This window comes from Gopherus flavomarginatus, chromosome 5 (genome assembly GCF_025201925.1).
Source record: "Gopherus flavomarginatus isolate rGopFla2 chromosome 5, rGopFla2.mat.asm, whole genome shotgun sequence".
Lineage (NCBI taxonomy): Eukaryota > Metazoa > Chordata > Testudines > Testudinidae > Gopherus > Gopherus flavomarginatus.
This window is the reverse complement of record NC_066621.1, coordinates 138350492-138377015: the sequence shown is the minus strand read 5'-3', so window position 1 is coordinate 138377015 and position 26524 is coordinate 138350492. Positions and strand designations below refer to the sequence as shown.

Below are 26524 nucleotides of genomic sequence, written 5' to 3'. Positions count from 1 at the left end.
ATCAAATAATTAAAGAAAGAAAGAAGGAAAGAAAAAGACTTAGCAAAACAACTACAGCTTTTAAAGACTGAGATGCAAATTGCTAAATGCAGTACTCTAGATTGAAATTCATATAATGGTAATCGCTGTTAATCAGTCTGAACTAACTCTGTCCCAAGAAGGTTATCTTAAACTGACCTAGGCATATCTATCAATGTGATCATTAGGCTTACACACAGTACTCTTTTGAGGTTGCAGGCTCTCCAGTGTCTAGTACAACTGTACCCTAATTTGATTAGGGTCTTTGGATGCTTCCCGCAATGAGTTCATACACAGAATCTAAAGCCTATAGAAGTGTTGCCATGAAGTCTCTAGAGATTTCAGCAAAGAAAAATGCTTTCCTGCGGCATCTGTAACTAAAGTGTTGCAATACTATGTAATACATAACACATGAAGAATGCTAGACTATTAAGGCAAATAACTAAGCTGTTATTTATAATTGAAAATTTTTAGCTTGACACTATCCCTTGTTAAGATTTTGTCCAGATCTACTGACTGTTTAGCTATCATTTGAAACCTATATGTGCCAGTGATAAAAGCACTATGGGAAACTAGTGTAGTTTCTTATGAAAATTCTGATCCCCTAGCCAAAGAGTTTTACAGCAGCTACTAAAAGTGAGCTTAAAATACTCCCTTTAGAAAAAAAGTTGGTTAGTAACGATTTATAGCAATTAGACAGCAGTGTCAGAGAAAGGCTCATTAAAAATAGCCTATTTCAAAAGGAATTTTGCATGCAAGTGCTGTCCCATGTGATCTTACAGATGGGAAAGATTAAGCAAAAGCGTGACAGTTTTCTTTTAAATTTTCGCCAGTCCAGAGCTTTAGTTTCTTTCCAGGCACCTACAAATATCTACACTTAACATGAATTGTCTTAGTTTCAGTTAATACACAAGCTGAGGCTAGGGGGAAGAGGTAGCAATAGTTCTAGCAGGAGACCAGGCAAGGTCAGGAAACATGTAACAAGAGCCTTTTACAGAGTACTGTTACAGAGCGCTGAGTTAGACCAGGCTGGCAATGACCAAAAGGCACAGATGCCCATTCAAAGGTCTATGTACAGTGGATTGTAGGGTAGTTTGTTCCTGTTGCAGGGCACCACACTGACTACACTGGAACCAATTTTGAGGCCATGGCTACACTGGAGAGTTGCAGCGCTGCAACTCAGTATGTATCCACACTTGCAAAGCACAGCCAGCGCTGCAGCTCCCTGGTTGCAGCGCTGGCTGTACATCTGGTCTGCCTCGGGTGTAGCGATTCCAGCGCTGGTCATCAGGTGTGGACACCAACAGCGCTTTTATTGGCCTCCAGGGTATTAGGAGGTATCCCAGCATACCTTTTCAGCCACTCTGCTCATCGTTTCACACTCCACTGCCCTGGGCTCAGGTGACCCCTCCTTTAAATGTCCCGGGAATTTTAAAAATCCCCTTCCTGTTTGCTCAGCCAGGTGTGGAGTGCAATCAATCAATCAATCAATCAGTGACCATGCCTCCACGCCCCAAATGAGTCCCAGCATGGAATATTTCCGAGCTGCAGGACCTCATCAGCGTTCGGGGTGAGGAAGCTGCGCAATCACAGCTGCGCTCCAGCCGTAGAAATTATGATACCTATGGGCAGATATCAAAGTCCTTGCTGCTAAGGGGCCATGAACGGGACGCGTTGCAATGCAGGGTAAAAGTAAAGGAGCTGCGGAGTGCCTATTGCAAAGCCCGTGAGGGAAATCGCTGCTCAGGAGCTGCCCCCACGAGCTGCCGTTTTTACAAGGAGCTGGATGCCATACTTGGGTGTGACCCCACTGCCAATCCGAGGAGCACGATGGAGAGTTCAGAGCAGGGAGAAGTGGGGGAGGGTGTAGAGGAAGCCGAGAGTGAGGCTACTGGGGTGGAGGGAGACACCCCGGAGTCCCAGGAGGCATGCAGCCAGGAGCTCTTCTCAAGCCAGGAGGAGGCTAGCCAGTCGCAGCAGCTGGAACTTGTTGCTGAAGAAGCAGCAGAGGAGCGTGTTCCCGGTAAGCAGATTTTATTTTTAGGATGGAAATGTTTTGGGAGAGGAGGGTGGGGGTTATGGCTGCCTGCCTGCATGCATGCCTAAACGTGGAATAGCCCATTGATTTGGTCTATCACGTCTCTGTAATCGGCCTCGGTAATCTCTTGAAAAGTTGCAGCCAGAGCGTGGGCAATGTGCTTGCGCAAGTTTATAGGGAGAGCCACCATGGTCCTTGTCCCGGTCAGGCTAACTCGTCCGCGCCACTGTGCCACGAGGGGTGGGGGGACCATTGCTGCACACAGGGAAGCTGCATAGGGACCAGGGCGGAATCCACATTGCTGTAGAAGACCCTCCCTCTCTTGCCAGGTAACACGCAGCAGTGATATATTTGGCAGTAGAAAATTCTGTTGAGAATGTAGGGACACTGTTCAGTGCAGGTCCCCAGCTCCCTGCTCTCCCCAGTGCAGGTCCCCAGCTCCCTGCTCTCTGCTTTCCCCAGTGCACAGAAACCCCAGTGATCCCTCAGGCAGTTCCCCTTCCCAGGTGAAGTCGCGGCAGAAACACTCACCCCATTGCTCGCCATGCCTTCGCTGCCGTGGCCTCTCTGTGCTATCTTAGGTATGTGGGAATGATGCTACAAAAAGTCTACAAACTCCTTCACTGTGTGATAATAAACAATCAATGTAGCCTCTGTGTATTAAATGTTTCTATTTATGTTTTTTTAAGTGACCTTGAATAATCCAGCACTATCACCGCCTGCCCGACGGTTACAGAACTTGAGGAAAAATCCTCGAAAATCAAAAGAAGATTTGATCAAAGCAGTTATGAATCAGTACACCAGAGAGAGTAAGAAGATGCAGGACTGGAGAGAGAAAATGCATGAGTGGAGGCAAACACAAAGCAGGAGAAAGGAATTGGCTACCAAGAAAAGCATGAAGCAGCTGATAAGCCTCCTGGCTCACCAAACTGCTTGTATGCAGTCTCTCGTAGCCATGCAGGCAGATCAGTACCGTGATAACCCCCACCCCTCCCAAAGCTCTTTCTTGTTCCCCAGTATTTGTACAAAACACCTTTCTACAGCAGCCTGTTTCTTACCACCCCCAGCTGCCCCCAACACCTGTACGATCACCTACCAGCCCTGATAACTACAACCCTTACCCTATGCACTCAACCCCCATCACGATGCAGCATATTAATCCTGAAGTGCAGCAGGCATTGAACAGCAATCCAAGCAGGACATATTCATACCTCTGAATGTACAGTCCATCACCTACCCCCCTGCCCTTTTATGTACTGTATTTTGAATAATTGATTTCTTGGCTTATAAAACATTTTTTATTATTGAAGAAAGTGATAAATACTGTACCCCAAGGGAAGAACGGGCACAGCAAAGGCACCAAACATTACTGTTGGCTTTCAGCATCAAATTGCTCCCTTAAGGCATCCCTAATCCTTGAAGCCCTTTGCTGGGCCTCTCTAGTAGCCCTGCTCTCTGGCTGTGCAAATTCAGCCTCTAGGCGTCAAACGTCGGAGGCCCACTCCTCACTGAATCTTTCACTCTTCCCTTCACAAATATTATGGAGGGTACAGCACGTGGATATAACAGCGGAGATGCTGCTTTCCCCCAAATCTAGCTTCCCGTAGAGACACCTCCAGCGCGCCTTTAAACGGCCAAAAGCACACTCCACAGTCATTCTGCACCGGCTCAGCCTGTAGTTGAACTGGTCCTTGCTCCTATCAAGCTTCCCTGTATACGGTTTCATGAGCCATGGCATTAAGGGGTAAGCGGGGTCTCCAAGGATCACAGTGGGCATTTCGACGTCCCCTACTGTGATCTTGCGGTCTGGGAAAAAAGTCCCGGCCATCAGCTTCCTGAACAGGGCACTGTTCCGAAAGATGCATGCATCATGCACCTTTCCATGTCAGTGAAACGCCCACGGTGATCCACAAGCACTTGGAGAACCACAGAGAAATACTCCTTGTGATTAATGTACTCTGATGCCAGGCGGGGTGGTGCCAGAATAGGAATATGTGTCCCATCTATTGCCCCTCCACAGTTAGGGAAACCCATTTGTGCAAAGCCATCCACAATGTCCTGCACGTTCCCCAGAGTCACAGTTCTTCTTAGCAGGGTGCGATTAATGGCTGTGCAAACTTGCATCAACACTATTCCAACGGTCGACTTTCCCACTCCAAACTGGTTCGCCACTGATCGGTAGCTGTCCAGAGTTGCCAGCTTCCAGATTGCAATAGCCACCCGCTTCTCCACTGGCAGGGCAGCTCTCAATCTCATGTCCCTGCGCCGCAGGGTAGGGGCGAGCTCAGCATACAGTCCCATGAAAGTGGCTTTTCTCATCTGAAAGTTCTGCAGCCACTGCTCGTCATCCCAGGCTTGCAGGACGATGTGATTCCACCACTCAGTGCTCGTTTCCCGAGCCCAAAGGCGGCGTTCCATGGTGCTGAGCACGTCTGTTACTGCCACAAGCAATTTAGTGTCTTGAGCGTCAGGCGAATCAATATAATCGTCTGACTCCTCACTGTCACTTTGGAGCTGAAGGAATAGCTCCACTGCCATGCGTGATGTGCTGGCAACATTCATCAGCAAGGTCCTCAGCAGCTCGGGCTCCATTTGTAACAGAAATCACGCTGCAGACTCACAATGCCACCAAACTGCTTGGAATGTGTAGCAAAGCACCACGGGGCGTTGGAACAGGAAGCGGAAAGACCCGCACCCTTCCGTCCCCTTCCCACAAGCCACAGCGCCAAAATGGGACGAGGTGCTCTGTGGGACAGCTGCCCACAATGCACCACTCCCGACAGCGCTGCAAATGCTGCAAATGTGGCCACACCGCAGCGCTGGTAGCTGTCAGTGTGGCCACACTGCAGCGCTGGCCCTACACAGCTGTACGAACACAGCTGTAACTCCCAGCGCTGCAGAAATGTAAGTGTAGCCATGGCCTCAGAAGGCAATGCTGAATGCTCTGAGGTCAGACAGAGGAAGGTTGAAGCTGTGTAAGCTTCTTGCCCTGGAGACAGTATGCTCACAGAGAGGAAGCTCCCCCGAGTCCTGACTGGCTCTGTATGGAGTAGTTCCAGAGCATCACCCGGTGACTCCCTGACAGTTCAGAACTTCACATGGAGCAGAGTTGAGTTACTGGGGGAGTAACACTATGGAAATACAAAGTAAGCTGCCACCCTCACCAAAGCAAAGCATGGGAACTACTGTGGGGCAGAATTTTTATAAATGCTAGTAAACATTTTCCCAGACCTGCTCTACTCAGTACCAGCCTTCTGCACCAGTCCCTTTAAAGGTTTTTTAAATTACTACCTGAATAGAAAGACATAAAATTACTCAGAATTTTATTAGTAACAATTTACTTAAAGACAAAGAATGTGAGCCAGGTTCTCAACTGTGCACTGGTGTAGCTCAGTTTACTCTGGTTGAGAATCTGGCCCTAAGTTTAGAGTAAGATTTTACAATACAATTAAGAGGCCAACAGCAAAAGAGGAGGTTTTCACACCCTTAAAGAATGACACAGGAGTTTCTGCTGTGTAGTCTGACATTTGGTTCTGCAATTTTACCTTTTGGATTTCTCTAATCCATTGGTTAACTCCAGACTGTAGCTGGTTGAGAAAAGTTGGGTCCTCAACTTTGTCACCAAAGTTAGTAACCTTTGGCTTTTCTCCACGCTCATAACATTGCTTGGCAACTTTAGTAATAATTGGATGAACTGACAAACTGATCTCTGGAATTGCAATATTCTGCTGCAAGTGCAGCAGTCCCATTTCAAGTTCTGCAATTTTTTTCTCAACTGATGGAGCCATTTTATCACCATCCCTAGGGGGGAAGAAATCATCAAATGAAAAGCTAGACCAACAGCATACATAAATTGCATGCGCGTGTGTTCATGTAACTTAAATTACATCTCCAACAGCTTTAAATTGAAATTAACAGGAAAATTAGATGTTTCAAGTTTTACCTCAGCCCCACATTCTTTTCGGTCCATTTTTCATTAGTACTGAAAATTTATTCTTTGCATTTAACAGAATTACCTGTCTGCTTTGCCAGACTCTCTGATATAGGACTTAAAAAACGGAGCAACAGCATTGCTAATGAAAGAATGCAATGTTTCATAAGGAGAATCTTCACTAAGAGTAAGCACTCTCAGTTGGGAGGACACTGGTTTGTCAGCATCGATCACTGGTGTACGCTTAATGAATGCCAAACTGTGGAGCAAAGAAAAACATTAGTTAACCATAAGACATTTAATTCCAGAATACAGTAAATTTCAGCAGCTCTGGTACAACACAAAATTAGGAGGTGTATATCTGATGTTACATGCTGTCATGCTTTACCAGGTACACTTTTGAAAGTGTGAGAGCAAAACTTGTGCTAATACTTTAAAACTATTATTAGTAGCTGAATGTATTAGGTTTTTATATTCATCCATTTTACACTGTCAATAAATTAAAAGTAATCAAGTCTACAATCATGTTAATTGAAAGCACACCTTTTTCTGTTGTAGGATTGCTTTTTAAATATTTTAGCTTCACAGAGACAAATGTGTGCTAGGGCTAGACAATGACAAGAAACAAATATGCAAGCGTATGAGAGAGTGCGCTGTTGTGAAGCTAGATGTTTGTAGAGCACTTTGAACATCAAAAGCACTATATAAAATCTACATATTACTATGTGTGTGTTAGCATAAGGATTATAGGACTAGCTTTTCCTAGTCCTAAAACAGTCATATCAGATTTCAGTAAGACTGCACTCACCTGTTTGACTTCAGCCCATAACAAATGTCAGTATTAATGCTATAGGATATGAATTCTCTTTCCTCTTCTCCTTCATCACCCACATCTTCTGCAAACAGACTTTGATATATTAAAAACCTCTAACACACACTTAAAAGCCTATTAACTCATCCCTCTCCACCCCATCTACCTCACAGCTACTTGTGCAGGAGCTCATTTGTACCCAACTCTCATCTAGGTTTGAAACTTTACACAAAGTACTGTGCCATACAGCTCAAGTTGTAATTTTAGGGGAGTGAGATACTACCTATAATAACCAGATAAGATGAAAACTGCTGAAGCCTTGTTACTTGGCTTGAGAATTGTACAATCAGTCTTTGATTTTTAATCAGCATTTCCAAGGCAACTAAATTAAAATCATACCCAGAATGACTTCATTTGTTGTCAGCAGAATTGGATAAAAACATACCAAAATATCTTTTCATTGGTACTAACCATGACTTACAAGAGACAGGTTTTTATGGCTTTATTACAAGAGGTTAGTTACTTCAGGACCACTACTGCACCCCCTTTTTCTAGGCTGCCTCCTATATGAATGGCTGTAGTGAAAGCAAATTACAAGCCAACTCCTTACATGCTGGTTAAAAGAGAGAGATGTGCAGAGCTTCCCCACAATACAAAGCCTGAGTTATGGCTTGTTAAAACTACACAAAGTTTTGTTATCTCAGTATGCTTAAAGACCTGAAAGAACGTGCCACAAGATCGTCAGTTCAATTCCTTTTCATAACTTGCCTGGATATTTTTCAAAGGCTTCAAATTATATTAAGGAAAAGAGGAGATTAAAAATACAAAGTGTAAGAGAGAAAATGACTGTTTCCTTAACTGAACTAGTGAGTCACAAGGTGATGGAATTGCTGTGCACGCTTAGGGTGACCAGACAGCAAATGTGAAAAATCTGGATGGGGGTGGGCAGGTAATAGGAGCCTACATAAGACCACCCAAAAATCGGACTGTCCCTATAAAATTGGGACATCTGGTCACCCTATACATGCTGGCACTTCTGCAGTGAAACCATTGTAATGCAGCACAAAGCTATCTCCATCTGAGGAAGACACACCCAAGTGAGAAAAAGGACAGGAGCATTACTCTCCTGTTCTCCCAATGCCTCCAAAAGAAACTAACTGAGTTTTATTTTGTTTTACTGTAGCACCTAAAGCCCATGGACTAGTAGTAGCCAATGGGCTTGGCTACAGTTGAAACTTCAAAGCGCTGCTGCAGAAGCACTTTGAAGTGTGAGTGTGGTAGCAGTACCAGCGCTGGAAGAGAGCTCTCCCAGCGCTGCACGTACTCCACCTCCTCATGGGGATTATCTTGCAGCGTTGGGAGCCGTGCTCCCAGCACTGCAGCACTGTTTACACTGGCGCTTTACAGTGCTGTACAGTGATTTCCCTACACCTCCCCTGAATTTCCCCAGCACCGCACCTCCCCGTTTTGTGAGCTAGTTACATACCAATTCAGTGACTGTTTGGAAATCTGAATTTAAACTGAAACATTAATACACACTTTAAAAGCTTATAGTGTATAATAAAATGTGTATCTGAAAAAGTATAATAGATTTGAAAAGTATGAACATAGACTAGCTTCCTTGCTTCCTTATACAGCTGTTTTTTATGATGCCAGTGCATTCATTTCAGTGATGTTGGCCAACCTAATAATTTCAAATGATGATTTATAAGCAAAGTCTAAATGAGCTCTTCCTGACAGCTAGTGATGAGCTAGGGCTGCGGGGAAAGACTTCAGGGCCAGATTATATTTACATTCACACCTAATCTACCTAGGTATCCAGCAAACAGAGCTGTGTTGTCCAAGTGATAGTTTTTGGCTGGGGCTGGGTTACAAACCACTTGAATGTGGGGGGAATAGGGGATGAAATGTTGTTCTTATTGTATGAGTAAAGGGCAGTAGAACTGTAGCCTGTGATGATTTGAAGACATCAAGAGGGAGGGTGGGGACCTGTCCTTCTCCACCGTTTAAGGACAGAGCTGATTAGGCTCCATAGAGAGTCTTTTGTTCTGTTAAGTGACCACAGCAGCTGAAATCACTGTCAATCAAGTCTAAGTGCTTAGTCCTGTTGTGGGACAGTGTTCCTGTGGGGACAGTGTTTTTGTGTAAGAGACAGCCCAGACTGCACTAGCAGCGAGCGAGGTTCCCGCACTGAGAGCTCAGCTGAAATCACTGAGAGCTGGTGGAACCTCAAGAGACCAACTCACAGAGGTCACAGTAGCAAGCGGCAGCCGAAGGTGACTGTGCAGGGCCATTGGCAACAGAGTGGTGTAGTGAACAGTGGCACAACGAACAGACGTGCCCAGAGCGAAAACTGAGCAGCTGGCGGAACAAGCAAAGTGCCTTCTTGTCCCCCACCTGGAAGGTATATTCATGTGAAAGCATCTCTGAACTCCGAGTCTCCACTGACCAAGGACAACACCGGTGAGTGGAGTGCGGTGGAGGTAAAAGTGAGGGGCATGTTAAATAAACATTTGTTTGTTGCACTATATTCTAGTCACTTTGCTCCAGAATGCTAGATTTGTGACTAGGAATGGAAACTTATATAAATGTTTCCTAGTAGGCGAAGATTTTTAAAATGCATTATTTGCCAAGGTTGTTATCTCACATTGTTGCTATCTTGGGAATCATTATATTGGGGAGTTTCTGTACTAAACATTTTTATTATTATAATTAATTTTTACATAAGAATGGTCATACTGGGTCAGACCAATGGTCCATATAGCCCAGTACCCTGTCTTACAACAGTGGCCAATGCCAGGTGCTTCAGAGGGAATGAACAAAACAGGTAATTATCAAGTGACCATCCCCTGTTGCCCATTCCCAGCTTCTGGCAAACAGGCTAGGGACACTCAGAGCATGGTATTGCATCCTTCCCCATCCCGGCTAATAGCCATAGATGGACCTGTTCTCCAGGAATTTATCTAGTTCTTTTTATAATCCTGTTATAGTTTTGGTCTTCACAGCATCCCCTGGCAAAGAGTTTCCTGGGTTGACTTTATACTGTGTGAAGAAGTACTTCCTTTTGTTTTTTTTAAAACCTGCTGCCTATTAATTTCATTGGGTGACTGCCAGTTCTTGTGTTATGTGTTGGACTAAATAAAATTATGTGTTATGTGAAGGACTAAATAAAATTTCCTTATTCACTTTCTTCGCACCAGTCAAGATTTTGTAGACCTCTATCATATCCCCATTAGTCATCTCTTTTCTAAGCTGAAAATTCCAAGTCATTTTAATCTCTCCTCTTGTTTCATAACCCTGATCATTTTAGTTGCCCATCTCTGTACATTTTCCAATTCCAATATATATTTTTTAGGATGGGTGACCAGATCTGCACACAGTATTCAAGGTGTGGGCGTACCATGGATTTATATAGAGGCAATATGATATTTTCTGTCTTATTATCTCTCTCTTTCTTAATGATTCCCAACATTCATAGAATCATAGACTATTAGGGTTGGAAGGGACCTCAGGAGGTCATCTAGTCCAACCCCCTGCTCCAAGCAGGACCAATCCCCAGATTTTTTACCCCAGTTCCCTTAATGGCCCCCTCAGGGATTGAACTCACAACCCTGGGTTTAGTAGGCCAATGCTCAAACCCCTGAGCTATCCCTCCCCCCAAACATTGTTTGCTTTTGTGACTGCTGCTGCACATTGAGTGGATGTTTTCAGAGAACTATCCACAATGACTCCAAGATCTCTTTCATGAGTGTTAACAGCTAATTCAGATGCCATCATTTTGTATGTATAGTTGAGATTGCTTTCCCATGTGCATTACTTTGCATTTATCAACATTGAATTTAATTTGCCACTTTGTTGCCCAGTCACCCAGTTTTGTGAGATCCCTTTGTAGCTCTTCGCAGTCTGCCTGGGACTTAACTATCTTGAATAGTTTTGTATCATCTGTAAATTTTGCCACCTCACTGTTTACCCATTTTTCCAGATGAATATGTTGAACAGTACTGGTCCCACTACTGACCCCTCAAGGATACCACTATTTATCGCTCTCCATTCTGAAAACTGATAATTTATTCCTACCCTTTGTTTCCCATCTTTTAACCAGTTACTGATCCATGAGAGGACTGCCCTCTTATCCCATGATGGCTTACTTTTCAAAAGTTAATTTAAATTAAATACATTTTTTTTAATTTTTTTTTTTTAGAAGTCTAGATCTGTTATGTGTTTTGGTGTAACTTGCATTTTCCTTATGTTAAATTTGCATAATCCTAACAAAACATTTACTTTATTCATATCTCTTTTATACATCTCATTGGACCTGAGACCCCCCTTGTAAATTCGAACACCCCCCCTAATTTCAATTCCTGGGGAAACCACTGGCATTGTATCTTGCAGTGCTCAGGGGGCTGTTTTTTTCACACCCCTGAGCGAGAAAGTTGCAGCGCTGTAAAGCGCCAGTGTAGCCAAGGCTTATGTCCAAGTGAAACCAACCACCTAACAGCATACAATTTATGTTTGAGAAGATTAATTGGTGACTCTCCGGGATCTGAAATCTGGCTCTTGTTCTGAGAGTTGATAGTAATCAGCACCTGGTGCTTTACATTTTCAAGTCACCACAGAAAAGTCAATGCGAAACATTTTACTTTGTAACAAAGCAAGAGCACTAGAACTCTACCCACTGAACTTAAGGTATTTAACCTCCTTCCTACTGTATTAGTTGTGTAAAAGCATGGATAATCCAGCAGTATATTTCTAGAACTAAAGTTCTATTACACCACGTGCTGCTGACAGGCAGCACAGCTCTAACAAGCTCATCAGTACTATATTTCCAGCACACTTTTTCAGAAAGTTTTTAATCATCTTTTAAAAATTCAACATGAGTGGTCAGGCTAATAATTTTTAGTGGCTAAAGCTGACCAAGAGTGTCCATAAAAGTCACGTGGGTCATTAAAAAAAATATTAAAATCGTTTCTAGAACGTGGTATTTTAAAGTTGCTGTAGAAGTGCAACTGTGTCTGGTTCCTCTATACCCGGGGTGGCCAACCTGTGGCTCTGGAGCCACATGCAGCTCTGGAGCCACATGCAGCTCTGGAGCCACATGCAGCTCTTCAGAAGTTAATATGCAGCTCCTTGTACAGGCACTGACACCGGGGCTGGAGCTACAGACACCACCTCTCCAATGTGCCAGGGGGTGCTCACTGCTCAACTCCTGCCCCTGGCCCTGCCCCTGGCCCACTCCCTCTCCTGAGCATGTGTGTCCTCGCTCCTCCCATTCCCCCTTCAAACCTCCTGCACAGCAGCTGATCAGGAGGTGCAGGGAGGGATGGGGAGGCACTGATTAGTGGGGCTGCCAGTGGGTGGGAGGCACTGGGAGCTCAGCGGGTGCTGCTGATGTATTACTGTGGCTCTTTGGAAATGGACATTGGTAAATTCTGGCTCCTTCTCAGGCTCAGGTTGGCCACCCTTGCTCTATACAAAGAAAGCATCTGAGGTGATGGTATGTCTACACTACAATTAAAAATGACCCAAGCCCTCTGTGCCTGAGTGAAGGGGCTGTTTAATTATGGTGCAGAGAGACTTGGTGAGACTGAGCTCTGGGACTCTCCCACCTCACAGGCTGGAGCCCAAATGTCCAAGTAGCCCTTTAGCCACAGTCAGCTGGCACAGGCCAGGCACTCGTGTCTAATTACAGTACAGATATACCCTGAGGGAACAACAGTCCTTTACAGACCCCAAAAGATCAAACCTATTCCTGATTCAAACACTCCATATATTTCAGAGACATGCTATCTCAATTAACAACATATTTTACTTTTGGTGTTTACAACCCAAATGCTATCACAAAACACTTATGCACACAAATATCCACATGCACAACATGACTTGTTGCAAGCCTGAAGTGAACGATCAGATGGATCAAGCTTCGATTAAAAAAAGCTCCAGAGGAACAGAGCTTGCCATTTGACTCCTCCGTCCTTCCTTAAAGAGATTCTTCTGCTAGCGAAGGAACATTAATCCTGTTGAAGACTTGTTTGAGATCTGTTTTTGTAGGGGATGGAGGCGGGGGGGGGGGGGGGTGGAGCAGGGCCAAACAAATTTGCCAGAAGTCTTCTAGTGGTTATCCTATGCCTTGGAGCAGGAGTCTAAAGTTCCTATGAAATGATGGCAAGAAGAGGTCCCTCAGCCTGCTGCATCTCTTGACAGGTGTTGGGGCTACAAGGAACATGGAAGTCAAAGCTTGACACACTAGTTATTACAAACCAGATCAGAAATTTTATTGCAAGTAATGCAAATATTTTCCTAGGGCATCCAAAAAGAGGCTAGACCGGATAGCGTGCTGATGTAAAGGGTAGCAACGGGAGAAGTGTGCTTAGAGAGTGGACTGAGGGCTGAAAATCAAATGACTTGGGCTCCGAGACTGTGCCACAGATTGCATTACAGTATAGACGTACTTCATGTGTCTCATAAGTGGGGCAACTGGAGCTTGAGCACAATTGGCGTGTGCGTGCGCGTGTGTGTTTTTAAGGACTTTAATTTCCCACTCTCACCCCTCTTCTCCACCCAAACTATAGCAAACAAGCTTTGTCAGGGTCTAGAAATACCAGACCACCTAATTAACTGTCAAGGATTTGATATCTGTTATTACATCCCCATACCTGAAACTAATGTAGTTTATATTCTTCCCTATGAGCAATTCACCCATAAAGTTACTAGATGATATATGGGGGGAGGGGAGGAATAATGTAAATACCTAACATAGAAAAGTACACAAGCCAGGTTTTGAAACATTTATTCCATTTTAACTGAATTTGTTAGTCTAAGGTGCCACCAGTACTCCTCCTCCTTTTTACTGGTGTTAATATAGCTCATTTGCTAAGCATTCTTGTCTCTAGGCTAACACCACTGGCTCATACCCACTGCTTAAACTGCACTGCAGTACTTCGCAACACTGTAGCAGGTCCTTCAGAAGAAATTATAGGGAGATTCCTTATGCCAGCATCTGTGAACTAGCCACATAGAAACGGATGATCCTTTGATACTTCTCACATTGAGCAACATCATGTCCTTATCTTTTCAAGTTAGGAACCAGACACTACGGCTCTTGTATTTACCTACATAAGACCTTTGAGCCAGCATCTACATATTACTTTATAAAGAAATTTGGGGTGATACGTGGCACAACACAGCAATAAAGTCAGATGCTGTTGTGAAGCAGGTCCAAGTTCAAGGCTTCCAACCATTCCAGTGCTGCAAAGCCAAGACAGAAACTCGACAAAACAGTAAATGCATATAGTGCAGGGATGGCCAACCTGTGGCTACAGAGCCACAGGCGGCTCCTTGTATAGGCATCAACTCCGGGGCTGAAGCTACAAGTGCCAACTTTCTAATGTGCCGGGGGGGCTCACTGCTTAACTCCTGGCTCTGCCACAGGCCTTGTCCCCACTCCACCCCTTCCCGCCCCCTCCCACTGAGCCTACCATGCCCTCACTCCCCCCAGAGCCTCCTGCACACCATAAAACAGCTGACTGGGAGGGAGGGGGAGGCACTGACCGGCAGGACTGCCAGTGGCCAGAAGGCACTAGGAATGGGGGGGGAGGGAGTTGATGGGGGGCTGCTGACATACTACTGTGGCTCTTTGACACTATAAATTGGTAAATTCTGGCTCCTCCTCAGGTTGGCCACCTCTGGCATAGTTCGTGGGAATGTTTTATCATCTTGACTTTGATTTCAGCCACAGTTCAGATAAGGCAGTGTTCACATGTCTTTTTTCAAAGACCAGTGTTGATTTCTTGATCTCCCTAATTTAAAACTGAAGTACCAATTTCTGGCAATTTTTTCATCCCACAGCACAGACATGTTCCTAGCCCCTGTATAGGTTTTGGGTTAGCTATCAGGACCAAGGCTATGGCACATTCCCTCCCTGTGGGAATGGACAAGAGTGTTGCTGGGGGGTGTTACAGTATCTCTTCTTCTCTCTATGCCAGTACAAGGGGTTACAGATGGAGCTAGTCCCACCCCTTGGGGGGGAGGGGAATCAGGGAATTGTTGATGGGGCTGCCACCCCACTCCCTGTTGCAATAGGGTGATACTGCCTACACCACACTGTGCATGTGGGGTCAACATCTCCCCGGGAGACGGGGTGGGGATACAGCGGGAGACCACAGGCCCGCCCTTCACAGGGAGCGGGGGAACAAAGGTCACCGCGCCGCACAAAGCGGCAGCTGCCCCCAGCTCGGCAGCTACCACCTGCAGCGGAGGGAGCCTCCGCCCAACCCAACCCCCGCAGCGGCTCGGCGCCCGGCCCGGCTCTCACCCTTGAGCGTGGAGCGCTCCACCAGCACCGTGTGCACCTGCGGGTCGGAGAGGAACTTGCGCATCTGCTCCAGGGCGCCCTTCTCCTCCAGCGCCGCCTCGAGCGCGGCCGGGACCTCCCCGCCGTCCTCCAGCAGCAGCGGCACCAGCTTGCGCAGGTGCTTCTGCAGCACCGAGACATCGGCCACATTCTGCACCGCCGAGCCCGGCACCTCCAGGCCGCCCTCCTCGCCGCCCCCGCCGGGACCTCCGCCGCCCGCGTCCGACATCCCGAGACAGCCACACACAGCCCAGTGTCTGCTCCTGCTGCTGAGCCACAGCCTAGTGCTCCTGAGCCAGCCACACCCCCCGCCCCCGCCGCGGGGCGGCCTGGGAAGTGTAGTCCGCACAGCCCGGATCCGCCCGACAGAGCCGAAGAGAAGGACTACACACCCCAGCATGCACATCTTTTTCATTCGGCTTATAATAATAGGCGGGAGATTAGAGTTTGCAGCCGGACTGATACCTTTTCATGGGAGTTTGTAAGGCTGGGTAGCCTTGTCAGTTCTTGCTGATTTGAATGGGAACTCTGACCGTTTACATTGTAAGGGTTTTAGTTTTAGTTGTTCTTGACAGTACTAACCAAGCAGCTGTAACCTGCAGTTGCCAGGTAATCAAAGGGCGGAAGGGGAATCTGATCCTGCCATCAGGTCTATGTGGGCGAACCTTGTGACCGTATGGGATGTCATTGACTTCATGTGGGTAAAAAAGTTACATCCCTTCTGGTTCTATTGCAGCATATGGCAGGCTGGGCTAAATTCCACTCTGAGTTATGCTGATGTAACTGGTGTAACAGAGCAGAATGCCCCCTTATCTAATTGTTCCAAAGAAAAAACATTTTGTTAAAAATTTCATACGTAAAAAAAGCCAAATTAGGAGACAATAAAAATGAAATAAAAATCTGACATCTACTGAATACTCAGTAGATTAGAAAAGAGCTAGGCTAATGACAAAATTAAATGACATGATGTGGGCTGACTTGGCCCCACTCCAGTAATTGCATCAGCACAGGAGCCTGCACATGCAAATCAATCAGATAGCAAAATCCACACCCTACTCCCACACTGCAGTTTAGCACTCCCACATGTACTTTACACTCATTAGATTAATCTAATTGTGTTTTTTTAACTGGGCCACTTAAACAAACAACACCTTTGTTAGATATAGGCTTTGCACAATTTAATGAGTCCAGCACTTTAAGGGTTAATTCTCTTTTATTCAACAATTCATAGATTCTAAGGCCAGAAAGGACCACTCTGATTATCCAGTCTGATCTCCTGTATAACACAGACCATAGAACTTCCCAAAAATAATTCCTGTTTGAACTAGAGCATATATTATAGGATGAAAGATGACTTACAAGGCAGGGTATCAGAGGGGTAGCCGTGTTAGTCTGGATCTGTAAAAGCAGCAAAGAGTCCTGTGGCACCTTATAGTCTATAAAGGTGCCACAGGACTCTTTGCTGCTTTTGCAAGGCAGAAACAACGAGTCCTTGTGGCACTTTAGAGACTAACAAATTTGAGTGTAAGCTGAAGTGGGTTTTAGCCCACTTCATCAGATGCATGGAGTGGAACATACAGTAGGGAGGTATAACCAGGGCCGGTGCAACCATTTAGGCGAACTAGGCAGTTGCCTAGGGTGCCAAGATTTGGGGGCGCCAAAAAGCGCCCCCCAATTTTTTTTTAAATGGTTGACAGGCCGCTGCTGCCGGCGGCAGCCGGCATCCCAGGAAGCCCCCCGGGTCAGGGCACCGTCACGGCAGCCCGCAGCCCAGGGGGCCCCCCGGGTCAGCGCGCCGCCGTGGCAGCCGGCAGCCCAGGGGATCCCCTGGCCCAGGGAAACCCTGGGCTGCCAGCTGCCGCGGCGGCGCGCTGACCCTGGGTCAGCGAGCACCGCCGCAGCAGCCGGCATCCCAGGGGGCCCCCCGGGTCAGGGCGCCGCCGCGGCAGCCGGCAGCCCAGGGGGTGCCCCTGGTCTGGGCGCCGCCGCAGCAGCTGACAGTCCAGGGGGTCCCCCTGGTCAGGGTGCTGCCGCAGCAGCCGGCAGCCCAGGGAGTCCCCTGGGTCAGGGCGCCGCTGCGACTGCCCAGAGGTTCAGGCTGCCAGCAGCGCGCTGACCCAGGGGAATCCCTGGGCTGCTAGCAGAGGCTCAGAAGTCAGAATCCCTCTCCCTCCCAGAGCAGGGGCTCCAGCCTATGCAATTTTTCTCACGGGGGGGGAGGGGGCCTGGGCAGAGCTGCACAGCTCTGCTTAGCGCATGTGGTAGGAGCCCTGCGATGGCGCGACACAAGGGCTTCTGGAGGAAAGCGGGGGCTGCCCCCTGGCTCAGCCTCCACATCAGCCCCAGCGAGGGGCAGGAGAAGAAAAGAGCCTCAGCGGTGGTCTGGTGGAGTGGAGGAAGAAAGAAGACCCTGACGCTCATGTACTGGGCGAGGTAAGCAAGTGCTTCCCCACAGCTCGGCCTCAGGCGCCTGTGCTCCTGCCCCCTTGGTCCTTGGCTGGTCCCTGCTCCTGCTCCCCTTGTATGTGGGCTGCTCCAGAGAACAGCAGCCTGCAGAGCTGAGCTGCCCCAGTGCCCCCAGGCACCCCCCTTGACCCCATCCCTGCCACAGCCTTGACCCCCAGCTCTGAGTCCAGCCCCTCTGAGCTGGACACCACCCTGACCCCATCTCCCCACATCCCTGAGCCCAGCCCCTGTGAACTGGGCACCCCTGAACCCAGAGCCCAGCTCCCCACCCAGCCCTGAGCAACAACAGCACCACCCCCAGGCAGTGACAGCCCATTGGTACCAACCATCACAATCATCCATCATCTGCCCATTATATAATTGCAAATGTATACAGACCATTACAGCTTTTAATGTTTTTAAATAATGTATTTAGTGTATTTTTAAATTATTACAAGTTAATTTTTGAATGTATTTCACTAGTTATTTTTTACATTTCCTAATACATGTTACTATAGTATTGCAAATGTTTTATGGAAGGGGCCCCCAATTTTGCTTTGCCCAAGGCCCCCTGAATCCTCTGGGCAGCCCTCTGAGTTTTAAGCCCTGCTGCTGTGTTTTGCCTGCAACAGGCAGGCCTAAGCCTGTGAGTGACCCCCATAGCAGCTGCCTGAAGAAGTGCTTGGGGGAATCATGCAGAAGGAGCGTGATATTTGAGTTCTCTCCTCATGGAGGCTGTGCTCCACTTGGTGCAGGACAGCAGTCTCAGCAGGACTCTAGGCCCAGCACCTTGCCTCAGTTTGTGGACTTGTACCGCACCCATCACCGGGCTCAGTCTGGCACCGTTACCCCTCACCAGTGCCCAAGAAGCAGTCAAAAAAGTTGGATGGACTGGTTAGGTTAGTTGTCGTGCTGTTGCTTGGCCAGTGTAGAGACCACTGAATGCATAATATTCCTCTGTGATGTTCTGTCCTGAGCACAATTGGCATGTTATGCGGTAGTGCCTGTGAGGGACAGGTGTCTGTTTATGTCATCCAGCCATCATGTCTTAGGTCTTCTCGGGGGGAGCTTTTCCATCCTGCTTTCATTGGATCAAAGTCAAAGATTATTTTCACAGGGAAGTTAGTAGGCATTTAGAGCAGATGAACATACCACCACAGAGAGCACTTGGTAACCATTTGAGTGTGTGTGACCTATTTAGTTAGAAAATGGAATTTTTCATTCAAATTGAGTTTGTACCATTTGATGTTTTTAATCATTTGGAGGTGCATGGCGAGTTAGGCAGAATGGGTTCCGCAGCACTCCCAGTCAGATTTTGATATGAAGGAAGGACATATACGTGACTAAAAAAGGTGTATTTCTGATTACAATCAACATTGCTTAATTTTAAGGGAAAGTCATCTTGATCTCTTAATCAATATTTAAGTCAAACAGTTGATGAAATTCAAATAGTTAATTATAGTAAGTGACATGCATTCTCTATCCTTTACTTTTAATAGTGAACAAGAAAAAGGACTGATAGGAATAAAATTTCATTTTTTTTTCGTTTACAGTTGATGCAGCCTCATGGCAGATAAAAAACCAAAGGTCTGGGGCACAATTTCATGACCGTGTATTGTGTATAATGTATGTGATTTTTTGGTGGGGGGGCGCAAGATGGAAGTTTTGCCTAGGACGCAAAATATCCTTGCACCGGCCCTGGGTATAACTACATAGCATATGAAAAGATGGGAGTTGCCATACCAAGTGGGGTCTCAGTGCTAACAAGTCAAGCTAGAGGAAACTGACATTCTCCAGTGCCACTCAATTGATTTTGATAGATGAGGCATGTAATACCTCTTCTGGAGAGGCTGAGAGAGCACTTTAGTTTTCTTGCTATTAAGAGTGAAACCAAGACATGCGTAGGCATCAGCAAACACATTCAAGATAGTTTGAAGATTTTGTCATTGCTCTTGTGAGAAGTATGTCACTACGATCTTGGGAACGAACTATGACGTAGTCGAGGAGATGCCAGTGCTTTGACCATGGCTGTCTCCAAGATGTTTTGAACTTTTCCGTTTGTTGGAAAAGAGTGTTTGTAATAATAAGTTCACATTCAGCACAGTTGGTCAGGAGCAGAATTCTATTTGAATTGCTTTTGCCAACTCCTTCTTTCCCAATTGTTCCTTTCCACAGGTCTGAGTCTCATCCAACACATGCATTGAAATCCCCCAGAAGGATGATCTTGTCTTCTGTAGGGGTCTCTGATAAAGTGGTTACCAGTTGAGAATAAAAATCTTCCTTCACATTCTTATCGGCATGTAGTGTTGGTGCATAGGCGCTCACAAATAGTTGCCTGTTGATTTTTGGGGAGCCTCAATTGGAGTGTCATAAACTGCTCATTGATGCCAACTGGTACTTCAGAGAGGCACCTTACAAGCTTGTTCTTTATAGCAAAGCCCACTCCATGCAATCAGGGTTCATCTATAGATTTTCCCTTCCAGAAGTAGATGTATCCTCCTTTCTCCTCCCTCACCTGTCCTTCATCGGCTCTTCTAGTTTCAGACAAAGCAGCAATATCAATGATAAACCAACTCAATTCACGAGCAATAATGGCTGTATGCAGCTGTTTGAGTTGTCCATCAGGGTACCTATGTTCCAAAGCTGAAAGGTTTCTTATATATTCAACCGCTGAGGTGGTGATCCTGCTGGATGTGGCTCTCCAACCAGGAAAAATAGAGGCAAGACTATTTTTAGAGTACCTTTTCTAACCCCTTCCTGATGGGGGTGAGCAGAATGGATCCTAAAAAGGACTGCTCAGTCATGAGTGCAGCTGCCAAGATGCTTGACCCCGCCTCAATCCTCGAGAAAGATAATTGTATCACAAATCCACCGCCTGTGTGTCAGTCTGTGACTAGGAACTTCTGGATTGCACTATCCTGTTCCCGTCGCCACTTGCTGATCGCCACCAAACTTTTGACTTGTGCAAATGTTATTTTCCCCAAAACTGGAAGATGCCTGTGTGAGACTCCTTTTAAAGCAAGGTCAAAATTCAGGGGACCATCATGCAGGACTTCACTCCATTTTAAGAGATCAATTCTTGCTGGAAAGAACATCTTGAAGATCTCCTTACGCATAATTCTATGGTTGCAGATGAAATCCTTGAGCAAATCACTCAACAACCATTTAGGCATGAGCTCGAAGACCCTCCCAATTTGTATGAGGTACACAATGCCACCAAGCAGATGAAGAACAAGGCAGCAGGGCTAGATGGGATCCCCACTGAAATCTTTAAAGACAGTGGACCAGAGCTAATCTGGGAGCTTTACCTGCTTATCCTTAAAATCTGGATAAAGGGGGAGATGCCCAGTGAAATGAGGGATGCCCTGATTATTCCCTTTCTTGAAGAGGGTGACAAAGTGGATTGTGGAAATTATTATAGTATCTCCCTCCTAGCCATTGCAGGGAAAGTTCTGGCACGGATCCTTGCAACCTGCCTTCTGCCTCTGTCAGAAGAAATGTTACCAGAGTCACAGAGTGGTTTCTGACCATGTTGTAGAACTGTGGATATGATCTTCAAAGCATGGCAGCAGCAAGAAAAGTGTCGGGAGCAAAACCAACCACTGTACGTGGCTCTTATTGATCTAACTAAAGCCTTTGATTCAGTGAATCTCCGTGCTCTCTGGACTGTACTTTCTAAGATTGGATGTCCTGATAAATACATCAGTGTCATAAAATTGATTCATGATAACATAAAAGCGACTGTTCTGAGCAGCACTGGCTCCCAGAGTGAACCTTTCAAAGTACAAACAGCAGTCAAACAGGGCTGTATCATCACTCCGACCATGTTTGCATTTTTTATTGCCGTGATTCTTTACCTAATTGCTGGGAAGTTTGCAGCTGGCGTTGAAATCATTTACAGAATGGATGGAAAGCTGTTCAGGCTTAGCAGGCTGAAAGCCAAGAGTAAGATCTCCACATCTATTGTGGAGCTTCAGTATGCTGATGACATTGCAATCTTTACCCACTCTGAGAAAGATCTTCAACTATCTGGAATGTGTTTGCTGATGCTTACGCATGTCTTGGTTTCACTCTTAATATCAAGAAGACTAAAGTGCTCTCTCAGCCCTCTCCAAATGAGATATTACATGCTCCATCTATCAAAATCAGTTGAATGGCACTGGAGAATGTGGATCATTTCTTCTACCTTGGAAGTCATCTTTCATCCAAAGCAGATATTGATGCAGAAATTCAACATCGCCTGAGCTGTGCCAGCGTAGCTTTTTCTCATTTACAGCACAAGGTTTTCTTGAAGATCATGACATTTGAATAGATATCAAGCTGCTTCTTCATCAAGCTGTTATTCTCCCAACATTGTTGTATGGGTCCAAAATTGGACAACCTATAGACACCACTTCAAAGTCCTTGAGAGGCAACATCAGTGCTGCCTTCATAAGATTCTGAAGACAAATGGGAAGAGGGGGAACCAAAATTAGTGTTCCAGAAGATGCAAAGACCACCAGTATCGAGACAATGATCATCCGCCAGCAATTCCGCTGGACTGGTCAAGTTGTCCGGATGCCAGACCATCGCCTCCCAAAACAGGTCCTGTTCTCTCAGATGAAAAAAGGGTGGAAAAGGTGGGAAGCCGTAATATGGGTGGACAATGGAAGCGTTATGAGGACTTGCTGAAGGACAACCTAAAAAAGTATAATATTGACATTGACACTTGGGAGACACTTGCCCAGAATAGCTTAAAATGGAGTGAAGTCCTACGTGATGGTCCCCTGCATTTTGAACTTGCTCGCCAACAAGCTGAAGAGGACAAGAAGCGCAGGAGGAAGGAGAGACTGGCTCCGAGTCATGGTCAACAGCCTCCTGCTGAGCCTGAAAACATCTGCTCTCATTGTAATAGAACTTGTGGTTCAAGGATTGGCCTTATTAGCCACCTGAGGACTCATACCTCCGATGGAAGATGATCATACTCGGTAACGAGTGATTGCTCATCACTAACCTGTCTGACTCCTCCATGCTTGAGCTGGTCTGGGCTTGTGTATGTTACATCTGTTTCCAATCAATTCAGATAATTGTGATACATTACTTTGTCTTATTGTGCCTCATCGTGCACTTACTGTACTTTTACTGCAGTACAGACCCATTTTACAATTTTGTAAAAAGTGCCATGCTGATGAAAGGCAAATGTATAAAGATTCCTAATACCTGATCAGCACAAGAAATAATGGTAATCAGCACTACACCAGAGGGACGGAGAGGAGCAAGCCAGTGTCAGCCCTGCTATGTGAACCAGTAGACAAGTCTCTTTTAGCTCCAGTCCATCTGTGAGGGACCCCATGATGGAGCATACACACATGCTGTCTGCAGGTTGATGGCAAAACAGTTAACCTTCTTAGCAGAAGGACCACAGCTGTACATGGTCAGTGCAGGGCAGCAGCTGTGAAAAGTTAATTTTCCAACATACACAGTGTACATGACCTGGTCTGAGGGCTTGTCTACATCAGAAAGTTGCAGCGCTGGTGAGGGAGTTACAGCGCTGCAACTTAGGAGGTGTACACATCTGCAGGGCACCACCAGCGCTGCAACTCCCTGTTTGCAGCGCTGGCCGTACTCCCGTTTTGTCTCGGGTGTAGAGGATCCAGCGCTGGTGATCCAGCGCTGGTAATCAAATATAGACACTTACCAGCGCTTTTCTTGACCTCCGTGGAATAAGCAGGTATCCCAGCATACCTGAGGAAGCCTCTGGTAATCAAGCTGGTCTCCTTCCCCGGTTTGCTCTCGCGTTCCCCGAACCCCGAGCAAGCAGGTCTCCTTCCCTGAGGTTTGCTGGGTGGTTCCGGGAACGTGAGAGCAAACCGGGAAAGGAGACCAGCTTCGCCGCGGTTTGCTCTCGCGTTCCCCGAACCCCGAGCAAGCAGGTCTCCTTCCCTGAGGTTTGCTGGGTGGTTCCGGGAACGCGAGAGCAAACCGGGAAAGGAGACCAGCTTCGCCGCGGTTTGCTCTCGCGTTCCCCGAACCCCGAGCAAGCAGGTCTCCTTCCCTGAGGTTTGCTGGGTGGTTCCGGGAACGCGAGAGCAAACCGGGAAAGGAGACCAGCTTCGCCGCGGTTTGCTCTCGCGTTTCCCGGAACCACCCTGCAAACCGCAGGGAAGGAGACCTGCTTGTTCGGGGAACGCGAGAGCAAACCGCGGCGAAGCTGGTCTCCTTTCCCGGGTTTGCTCTCGCGTTCCCCGAACCACCCAGCAAACCGCAGGGAAGGAGACCTGCTTGTTCGGGGGTTCGGGGAACGAGAGAGCAAACCGGGAAAGGAGACCAGCTTCGCCGCGGTTTGCTCTCGCGTTCCCGGAACCTCCCTTGAAGCCGCCCAACAGCGCTGCAGTGTGGCCACATCTAACACCACTTGCAGCGCTGGTTGCTGTAAGTGTGGCCACTCTGCAGCGCTGGCCCTATACAGCTGTACAAATACAGCTGTAACAACCAGCGCTGCAAAATTTTAGATGTAGACATGGCCTGAGAGGAAAGGGAGAAAGGAGCCTTAGAAGTTGCTGCTGGTGTCATTGAAGTAGTCTGGATTTTATGTGGGGGACTCTGGCAGGTAATGCTTAGGCCTAACTTGGAGACAGGAACATGTTATCTTTTCTTTACAATAAAGTACATCTCCCAGCCAGGGCCGGCTCTAACTTTTTTGCTGCCCCAAGCAAAAAAAAAGTGTGCCGCCCCACCGTAACAACCCCCTGTGAGCGCCGCCAACCCCCCCAGCTCCACGCAGCTGAAACCTCAACCCCCTGAGCGCCGCGCTGCCTGAAGCCCCTGCCCCCGAGCGCTGCGCCGTCGAAGCCCCCCCAGCATGCCACCCAAACCCCCACCCCCCTGAGCGCCATGTCACCTGAAGCCCCGCCCCCAAATGCCACGCCCCCCCCAGCCGCCGCCCCCCCAAGCGCCACGGCACCAAAACACACACCCCCTCCAAGTGCCACCTGGCGGAAACAAAAACAAACAAAAAAAACCCCTCCAGCTGCCCCGCCAAACCAAAAAAAAAACCTCCACACCCGAGCGCTGCCCCACCGCAAGGTGCCGCCCCAAGCACGTGATTGGTTGGCTGGTGCCTGTAGCCGACCCTGCTCCCAGCTCTTTCAATACTCTCCAGCTAGATTAATCCTTCCTTAACCACTTCTTCTTGGCCTGCCATAGACCTCCAAATGTGGTGTCCACCCTCCAATGGTTGAAGAGCTGTGTAAGGAGTATTAAAGTTTTAACATCATGCTACACCTTCAGAATTCTTCTTCTTCTTTTTTTTTTGTGCGGGGGGGGGTGTGAGTGGAAACAAACTGTCTTTGAGCCCCCTGCCTCCCAAATAGATAGTGAGTTGGAAGCCTTGTTCACTGTTATGTCTCCAGGTACTAATTAAGCCAAAACATGCTCCTTCAGTAAAACTAAAGGACTTAAATTGGCTCAGCAAAACATACAAGGCAATAACAACAAACCAAGGTCTCAAGTAAGCACAGTGTGACATTACAAGTTACCCTTCAAATCCACTCTGAAAGGCTTCGATCGGAACTGGTGTCCCACTGCCTTGGTGCTGAATAGACATGGAGGGAGACGTGGTCCTTCCTGAAGAACGTACAGTCTAGAGTCAGTCTCAGCTGCAACTCCGCTAACTCCTACCTCTCAAGGCTTGAACTCTGCCCTCCAGCCAGTTCTAGAGCTCCAACTTGGTGCAACAGCACAGATAAAGTTTCCTACAGCTGCATACATTGCCTTCCCCACTGCTTGCATTTCATAGTAGGCAGACTAACACAACACAAATAGCCTGTATGTTTAATGTGCCAGATAATGTTCCATCAAACCAAGGGATATGCTATAGCTGAGGCTATATTTCCAGTTGTGGTGATTGTTTAAGCAGAGTGTAATGATCTATGTGTGATGTTCAAACAGAAAGGTGCAGTGGAAGGTGTAGTTCCAAACTGGATCACTGGGAGAGCTGTTCCTTGTAGCTCCCATCTGTCAGACCACTCTGGGAAATGTGGAGGTGACTGGTTTGTTCAATATGACTGGGGGACTATACGGGTAAGCTGTTGGAAAGGCAGAGAGTACCAGTCCCAGAGGAGTTCAGGGCCAATCACGGTTGACAGAGCTCTGTATGGAGAGGACAGTCCTTCTCAAGGAAGATAAGGAACCACCAAGAGTGACAGTAAGTGATTGTTTCAATCTTATTACTGACATAATTTTCGGTGCAGCTATACAGAGTGATTCTCTGCCTGTATATCCTGCTGCTAGCCCTTCTTTCTGCTTAGTAGGCAAAACAAAATCCTGTTCTGCACTGCTTCGACCATGACTCAACCACACTTTTTTATTTCAGTTTTGACCCCTCTACACTTGCAGTTTAGGACTTTTTAAAGCATCAGTTCACATGGACCAGTTGCTGAGAACTGTTTTCACCTACTGTAGACAGATCTTGTGAGATTCAGATAAACAGTTTCACACAGAGTTGCATGACTGAAAGAATAGTTGTAATTACACTTCCTGAAATCATCTGTAGGGCAAAGCATTTACCATGGCAGGCTTTAGCTCCTATATCCCAGCCGTGAGCCAAATTTGGGTATGTAAGTCCTGTGAAGGCTGCTCTCTAGCTGCTCCATCCTTGTTATTGCTTCTCCCATCCCACTGATCTCTATGCACATATGAAAGTAGTCAGAGCATCTAGAGGTGAAAAAGAACCATCAATCCAATCCCTAACTACTGAAGAAGGGAAAAGAAAGTGGCGACAGAAAAGAAAGGTACATGGGGAAGAAGAGAGATAGAGGCAGTGAGAAGAGAGGAAAGTAGCTGGAGGTCAGTTGGAAAAGGGAATTGGAAGGGGAGCTGGATAGAAGGAAGAAAAGAAGAAGTGGCATGGTGTACATAGCTATGTGACAGGTTTTTCTTTTTCTGTGAGAT

The 26524-nt window shown here is 46.9% G+C and overlaps 2 protein-coding genes across 2 annotated transcripts in view; both read right to left on the bottom strand.

Moving 5' to 3' along the window:
- The window catches only part of LOC127052415 (cytoplasmic dynein 1 heavy chain 1-like), a 37016-nt gene extending 21639 nt beyond the window's left edge, over window positions 1–15377 (bottom strand). The window contains 4 exon segments of the mRNA XM_050956012.1: window positions 5760–5857; window positions 6073–6246; window positions 6796–6883; window positions 15110–15377. Coding sequence (XP_050811969.1) covers window positions 5760–5857; window positions 6073–6246; window positions 6796–6883; window positions 15110–15377 — 628 coding nt within the window.
- The window catches only part of DYNC1H1 (dynein cytoplasmic 1 heavy chain 1), a 145935-nt gene that overhangs the window by 21738 nt on the left and 97673 nt on the right, over window positions 1–26524 (bottom strand). The window lies entirely within an intron of this gene.